Source organism: Phaseolus vulgaris, chromosome 11, assembly GCF_000499845.2.
Source record: "Phaseolus vulgaris cultivar G19833 chromosome 11, P. vulgaris v2.0, whole genome shotgun sequence".
NCBI classification, from domain to species: Eukaryota; Viridiplantae; Streptophyta; class Magnoliopsida; order Fabales; family Fabaceae; genus Phaseolus; species Phaseolus vulgaris.
Window position 1 is genome coordinate 22,621,118 of NC_023749.2, and position 8,394 is coordinate 22,629,511.

Below are 8,394 nucleotides of genomic sequence, written 5' to 3' on the forward strand. Positions count from 1 at the left end.
GCGTGGGTACTTCACGAGTCAGGTTGCTCCCTACTGGTACTAGAACTTATGGCCTTGAAGCCACCTTTCTCTTCTCCTCACTACTGCTCTGTATGGTCGAGGCTCGAAGCCTCTCTGGTGATGTCTTCACCTAGCGATGCCACTCTCGGGCGACGCCTCTCTTAGGCGATGCCTCTCTTGGGCGACGCCTCTTCTGGGCGATGCCTCTCTTGGGCGACGCCTCAGCGAGGCGATGACTCGAGCGGTCAACCTGTTGACTTTTCTTCCTTGCGTCCCTTGAGGGGTCCCACCATGCGTTGACTCTGACCTTTGGTCAATGCCCAGGGACGGGACGGTACACAAAACACAAAGCAAACAACACAACATTAGAAAAACAATCGGTTGTTTCGCAGAAACAATTGGTTGTTTATTCCAGTTTACAAATATCAAAACTGAATTTAAAGAGTTAAGGAAAAGAGAAAATGTATGTGCCGACCAGGTCACCGGTCGTGATGACGTGCCTGGCACGTGACCGTGTGGGGCGTGCTCAACAGAACACGTGGACAAGTGAGAAACGAATGGTTCAGGAGTGAGCATAGTCGCCGGTTCATGGAACTGGCGTTCTGTAGTGAACATGGTCGGTTGTCGCCGGGTTTGCGTGTCATCGACGTGTTAGATAATGGGAGATCAGGTGGTTTGACGTCGCCGCGAGGAGCACATCGCCGAATCTCCCAGTAAACTCAGTTGAAGCTGCTGGAGGCTCAAAAGAGTAAGTTCAAGCGTATAATTTCAGTAAGATGATTGTTGCGCCAACATAGGGCGTGAAGGTCGTGTGGGTTGAAGGGAACAACTTGCCCATCAGCGATAGGATTCCCAGAGTGGACATTCGTTGGTGGCAAGGTTTCCTCAACTAGAACATGCACGGCGCAGCGATAAGGAAGGTGCCATTAGTGACAAGCGATATCACAGAGATGGTGCACTTTGCTGCACCCGATACTCGCCTTGTCAGGTGGTGTTCTAGAGCATATTGCGTGCTAGCTTACTCCTTGAGTAAAGGACTTAGCCGCGCGACTGGTTACTACACAGAAATAACGCTCAAGTTACCTCAACCCAGATGACGACACGTGTAGGGTTGGATGCTACCTATTATTCCAACCCAGATGATAGCACGTGTAGGGCTGGATGCAATAGAGAAATGACGCTCGGGTTATCCCAGCTCAGATGATGACACGTGTAGGGATGGGTACTACCTGCTACCCCAGCCCAGATGATGACACGTGCAGGGTTGGATGCGAGCCACACATCCAAAGCGTAACTGCCTGGAGAGAGAGAAAACCTAGCTATAAAGGTAAACTTAACAGAATTTGCAGAGGTACGTTTTTCATTACGGCTCATTGCTAGGGTTGTGTGCACTTTAGTACAGTTCTACAGAGTATATTTTCTCTCAGTTTTTGGGTGTTCGTGTCACTGACTTGAGCGTCGGAGCGCCACCGGCCGCAGAGGCACCACCTTGTGTTTTTCAGGTTCTCAGAGAGGCTATTTGTGGTGTGGACTTGAAGGGCACGTGGTGTGAAGCTGGTGAGGAGGATCGTGACGAGGCAACGCTCTTGTGCTAGGTCAACCGGCAGGATCATCTGGCGCCCACCGTGGAGCCGTATAAAAGGTGATTCCCAACCACAGTTCGAGTTTGCTGAAGTTTTGGTGTTTTCTGTCCAACCGCTTGCTGTTGCAGTCGGTTTTCGAAGTTCTCACCATTCATTTGGAGTTTCTTTGAGTTGCTGAGTTTGCTGGGAAAGGATGAGGACAACGCAGTCTAGTTCAGTCGCGCCGTCAACAGATGAGGATGATGTGTCCATGACGTAGGTCATGGATATGATGAGGACGCTGCAGGAGAACGTAGCTGCATCACGTTCTGAATAGGAAAGAATGCACGAGGCGCTGGTGGCCTCGCAAGCTAGGAATGAGGAGCTCAACAGAGTCAACGAAGAGCTGCGTAAAGCTCTTCAAGAACGGGAGGAGCGTGTGGTCGGGGACAAATCTGCACCCCCATCCCCACCGCGCAGCTTTCCCATGCCATTTTCTCAAGAGATCATGGACTCAGTGGTCCCGGCCAATACGGTGGCGGTGAAGGCGTCTTTCACCGGTCTGGAGGACCCTGAGGCTCATCTCACGGCGTTTCGCACCCAGATGATGCTCTCGAGGGGGTCGGACACGGTGTACTATAAGGTGTTCATGAGCACTCTTAGTGGCCACATTACCACATTTCAACAGTTTCCCAAGATGTTTGTTGAGCAATATATAGTGAACAAGGCACCACCGTTGGTGTCTTACGACCTGTTCGACGTGAGGCAGTACCAAGGGGAGTCCCTGAAGGATTTCCTGAACAGATTCGGAGCTCAGATAGTCCGCTTGCCAGGTGAAGACGAGGAAATGTTTGTACATGCCTTCCAGAAGGGTGTGTTGTCGGGACCCTTTAGTGAATCGCTTATCAGGAGTCACCCCGCCAAGTTTGCTGAAATCTGGCGACGTGCCATGGCTCACATCGCCGCTGAAAGCGAAGTCTCCGAGAAAAGGGGAAATGTGGCCCCAACTAAGCCGCGCGCCCAGACAAGGGTCCAACCACAGAGGGTAATGGAGGCAGCGGCGGGGAAGAGGGACCAAAGGATGCGTCATCCTTATAACCCTAGGAAAAATAAGGGGAAGGGGTCGGGGCTGCCCAGAGAGACTAATCGCCCGCAAAGATATGAGTTCGTAATGGGGTTGGCCGATCTGATCGCCATCCCGAATATTGCTGCCAGGCTCAAGGTGCCTGAGAAGACAACGGAAAAGGTTTTGGGTCCAAAACCAGACGCGTGGTGTGAGTTCCACAAGAGCTTTGGCCACTCTATCAACTCGTGTTTGGCTTTGGGATACCAACTCGCCGAGTTGGTCAAGTGTGGATTCTTGAAAGATTACTTGCTATAAAAGCAAGCGGGCCAATCAACAGGTCCCCAACTGGCGGGCAATGAAGGACAGCATCACGAGGTGCCCATTCACGGTGAGATCCACACCATAGCTGGTGGATTCTCAGGTGAAGAGTGTATTGCATCGCAGCGCAAGAAGTACGCAAGGTCGGTGATGTCGGTGGAAGTTTTTGAGGATCACTCACCCGACGTGGACATCACATTCACCAAAGGAGACCTTAGGGACGTTGTGCCTCAGGACAACGACCCTATTGTGATCTCGCTTTTCACGGCGGGAAGGACTGTCCACCGGGTGCTGGTTGACCAAGGAAGCTCGACAGATGTGATGTTTTGGCCGACTTTTGAAAAGTTACAACTATCCCCCGATCAACTGAGGCCATATGAGGGCTGCTTGTACGGTTTCGTCGGCGATCAAGTGGAGGTCATGGGGTATATTGAGTTAAGGATGACGTTCACAGGTGGTTTGGCCTCGCGAACAGAGAAGATCAGGTATCTTGTCGTGAACGCTCCGTCGGCATACAACATACTGTTGGGAAGGCCAACGCTCAACAGGACAGGAGCTGTGCCTTCAACAAGGCACATGAAGGTCAAACTACCGTCTATGGAAGGTTTGATCATCACCATCTGTTCTGACCAAAAGGAGGCGAAGAAGTGCTATGAAAACAACCTCAAGAACAAGAAATCTGTATGCCACGTAACCACAACGCCGCCCCCTGGCGTGGAGCTCGCACAGGATAACCGGCGAGTTGTGGATACGATGTCGGAGGTGGCCGCCGAGGGCGATGTGCTGATGGAGGATATCGAGGCGAGGTTCGAGGGCGCCGCTCGGGTGGAGGGAGAAAGAAGTTGCCCGGTGACCGCCAGGGAGACAGGTATCGCGAGGGCTGTGATCGTCAGCGAGAAGAACCCTCAGCCGGTGGAGGAATGGCTTGAGAGGAAGATCAATGGCAAGACGTTCAAACTGGGAAAAGCCTTAGACAACGAGACACAAGACCAAATTGCCAAGGTGATAAGTAGACACGTGGATGCATTTGCTTGGTCCGCTTCAGACATGCCGGGAATGGACCCCAATTTTTTGTGCCATCGCTTAGCAATGGATCCCCAAGTCAGGCCCGTCCGCCAAAGAAGGAGAAAGTTCAACGAGGAAAAGAGGCAAGCGATCAAGGACGAGACGCAGAAACTCCTTGCAGCAGGCCACATCAGGGAGGTCCAATACCCAGAATGGCTCGCCAACGTCGTTCTGGTCAAGAAGAGTAGCGGGAAATGGCGGATGTGTGTTGACTTCACAGACCTGAATAAGGCTTGTCCAAAGGATTCTTATCCTTTGCCAAGTATAGACACCCTGGTAGACAGTGCAACATGGTGCAAGTTGCTTAGTTTTCTGGATGCCTTCTCAGGATACAACCAAATCAAAATGCACCACATGGATGAAGAAAAGACTGCCTCCATGACCGAAAGGTCATGCTATTGCTACAAGGTGATGCCCTTCGGGCTGAAGAATGCAGGGGCCACGTACCAAAGGCTAATGGACAAGATGCTCGCCCCTATGCTCGGGAGGAATGTGCAGGCATATGTTGACGACATGGTCGTGACATCCCTGGAAAAGAGCGGGCACGTCGCCGATCTAGAAGAATTGTTCGTTACGATAGCCAGGTACAAGCTGAAACTGAATCCTGAGAAGTGTATTTTCGGCGTAGAGGCAGGGAAATTCCTGGGATTTCTCTTGTCGGAGAGGGGAATCGAGGCCAACCCCGACAACTGTGTCGCCATTTTGGCGATGAGGAGCCCTGCCACTGTGAAGGAGGTGCAGCAGCTCACGGGGCGGATGGCCGCCCTGTCCCGATTCGTATCAGCCAGTGGAGAGAAGGGCCACCCATACTTCCAGTGCTTGAAGAGGAATAACAGGTTTGTCTGGACGAAGGAGTGTGAAGAAGCCTTCATAAAGCTCAAAGAATACTTGGCGAGCCCGCCAGTTCTATGCAAACCCTAAGCAGCATCGCCACTCAGGCTGTATTTTGCCATAACTGAGAGGGCAATAAGCGCGGTGCTCGTCCAGGATCAAGATCAGGTCCAAAAACCCATCTATTTTGTTAGCAAGGTGCTGCAAGGCCTAGAAGTGAGGTATCAGGCCTTAGAAAAGGCGGCGCTGGCGGTTGTATTTTTGGCGAGGAGGCTGCGCCATTACTTCCAGAGCTTTACGGTGTTGGTAATGACTGACTTACCCATCCAGAAGGTTTTGAAGAAATCGGATGTAGCTGGGAGGATGGTGAAATGGGCGGTGGAACTGTCGGAATTCGACATCAAGTATGAGCCCCGGGGACCGATCAAGGGGCAAATCTTCGCCGATTTTGTGGTCGAGCTGTCTTCCGGAACAGCGCAAAACGCCGAGGATGACTTTCGTTGGGTGATCTCGGTGGATGGGTCGTCTAACCAGCTTGGTAGCGGGGCTGGGGTTATCTTGGAGGGACCCAACGGGGTGTTGATAGAGCAATCACTTAGGTTCGCTTTTAAAGCAAGCAACAATCAAGCAGAGTATGAGGCTTTGATTGCCGGTATTCTGTTGGCAAAGAAGATGGGAGCAAAGGTGCTGATGGCCAAAAGTGATTCGCTGTTGGTCACTGGGCAGGTAACTGGTGAGTTCCAAGCCAAAGATCCGTAGATAGCAGCCTACCTGGAGTACGTGCAAGAGTTAAGGAGATCCTTTGTTTTGTTTGAAGTGGTGTGTACTGCCCAGGTAGTCGGACGTAATGACGTGGCAGCAAGCTATAATATAGGCGTGTTGAACGGGACACCTGGCTGGCAGAAGGGAAGGAAGTCAGGGGGCTCGTGTAGTCGCCAATCGTTAAGTTGGCGTGCCCCGACCTCTAGCATACCTAAACCGGCGGTCACCAAGTTTGTGTCGTAGTCGCCGGATGTGAACCCAGGCGATAAGGCGATCGGAGATCGCCGAGAGGAGGACATCACCGAAAGATCAGGAAAGCTTATTCCAGGCTTTCGAAGCGAAGGATGAAGTTGTCAGATGGCCATTCCCTAGCTGGCCAGAGGTTAAGGTCAGGGAACAGTTTACCCGAACATGCACGGTGAAGTAAGTGAAGCAAATCATAATGGCAGCCGGCGAGACCACAGGAAAGGTGTGTATGATGACACCCGTACTCGCTACACAGAAGAGATCGCGCTCCAAGGTAGCTATACACCGAGTTACTTCCTGCATGGGTAACTTAGTCGAACAACCTAAAGAGTAAGAAGTGACGCTCAAGCAGAGGATGCTCCAGATGGTGACACGTGTACAGCTGGATGCGAGCCACGTGTCCAGATGTGTAACTGTCAGGAAAGAGAAAGTGCACAGGTATATAAGGGATTCTAACGAACTTCTGAGGTACGCGCGTTTTAGAATACTTCTTTTACGCTTGCGAGAACTTGAGTACGCTGAGAGAGAACATTGCACGGTTCCTGAAGTTCTTAGTTTTCCTCTTAGTATTTTGGTGGTTCAGTCGCTGACTTGAGCGTCGGAGCGCGATCGGCCGCAGCGGCGCCGTTCTGTCTTTTGCAGGTTCTTGAGGTGAATCCAGGTGAAGGACGGAAGCGAACACGGTGCAAAGCCGATCCAGAGGAAGCTACCTTTGACGAGGCAAGGCTCTCGCGTTCTGGTCAACAGGCAGAATCATGGTGCATGTGCCAAGAGAGCAGAATGCCCGAGCTGACTTGCTAGCCAAGCTCGCCAGTTCGGGCAAGGGGGGCAGACAGAGGACCGTTATTCAAGAAACTTTGAAGACCCCTCGAGCTTTTGTCACAGATCACCAGGTCCTTCACGTTTGCAGATCGATGGAAAGGACGGCAAGGAGCCATAAATCTCTAACACAGGAGACCTTGAGGATGCCGAGGGTCAGAGCGCGCCCAGCGGAAGAGGTAAAAACGATGCAAGTTTGCGCTATCCACGAACCAGATACGTGGATAACGCCATACCAGCGCTACTTGGCAGATGGAGTGCTCCCAATGGACTCAACAAAGGCCAGAAAGATAAAGAAGAGCTCCAGCAAGTTTACCCTCATCGACGGCGAGCTGTACAGGTTCGGATTTACACACCCTCTTCTTGTATGCGTACTCGGAGAGAAGTGCACGAGAATTATGGCCGAGCTCCATGAAGGGATTTGTGGGAGCCACATTGGAGGTCGAGCTCTGGTGACAAGGACTGTCCGTGCAGGTTATTACTGGCCCACAATTAGGGAAGATTGCAAGAGATATGCCCAGCGTTGCAAGCAATGCCAACAGCACGCTGATTGGCACAAGGCGCCCCCAGAAGAGTTAAAGTCAATCTACAGCCCCTGGCCGTTCCACACGTGGGGAATCGACATTCTGGGGCCCTTCTCGTTGGCGATCAGGAAAATAAAGTATTTGGTTGTGGCGATCGAATACTTCACGAAATCGATTGAGGCAGAACCAATAGCCCAAATCACCGCGCACAAAATCCAGAGTTTTGTGTGGAAGAATATTGTGTGTCGTTTTGGTGTGCCCAAGCGTTTACTATCAGACAATGGGACTCAGTTCGCAAGTCACCTGTTGAAGAAGCTGTGCGAGGACATCGGGACACAACAAATGTTTGCTTCCGTGGAACACCCGCAAAAGAATGGGCAAGTGGAGTTCGCTAATCGGGTCCTGCTGAGAGGCTTGAAGAGGAGGTTTGATGTGATTCCACTATCCATATAGAGAATGATTCTTGACATTCTTAGGAATCACCTTGAGCTGGACATTATTTAGGCACTTTTCTTAGAGTTGGATCAATGTTCTAAGACAAGAACTCACCAAAAACTAGTACCAAATCCCAAACTCATTTGGATGTTCCACATATTGTCAAATTGAACCAAAAGAAAAGGAGGAAAGGCAAAAACACTAATTAACAAAACAAAAACAGCAAGGTACCGAATCAAAATGCTGGAATTGAAGAAGAAAAGATGAAGAACAGCCAAGAACACAAATGAAGCATAGCTACTCATTAACAAGCTGAAATTGCCGAACCAAAACAACTAGGAAACAAGCTAAGACAAGGAAATTAACAAGAGAAGAAAAGAAGGAGAAGAGAATGCTCATGAAGATGAAAGAAAGGTTGGATGATCACGCCACTAGAAGTATGGATGCTCCTAGATGAGTGTGCGAGCCGCCACTTGAGGAAACCATGATCCTTCAAGATAAGACTAGAGAAGAAGGCTCAAAAGCTCTCCAATGCTCACTCCAATTTTGAGTATAGTTTCTTTAGATAAAATCAAATCTCAAAAATACAAAGAGAGCACCTCTATTTATAGCCTAAGGTGCTGAAAAACAAAGCTAAGAGAATTCAAAATTCCCTCCTAAACCTATTTAAAACCGGCGCCTAAAACCATGCATGAGGAAGGTGTGACCTCTTCCTTCACTTTGGCACCTCCTATTCTACTCCTACACCTATCTACTAATACACCCC

General features: G+C 50.5%; 1 protein-coding gene across 1 annotated transcript; it reads left to right on the plus strand.

Moving 5' to 3' along the window:
• Positions 1–1,905: 1,905 nt before the first annotated feature.
• Positions 1,906–2,943, plus strand: LOC137837046 (uncharacterized). The gene has a single exon (XM_068645880.1). The coding sequence runs from the start codon at positions 1,906–1,908 to the stop codon at positions 2,941–2,943; it is 1,038 nt and encodes a 345-aa protein (XP_068501981.1).
• The last annotated feature ends 5,451 nt before the right edge of the window (positions 2,944–8,394 follow it).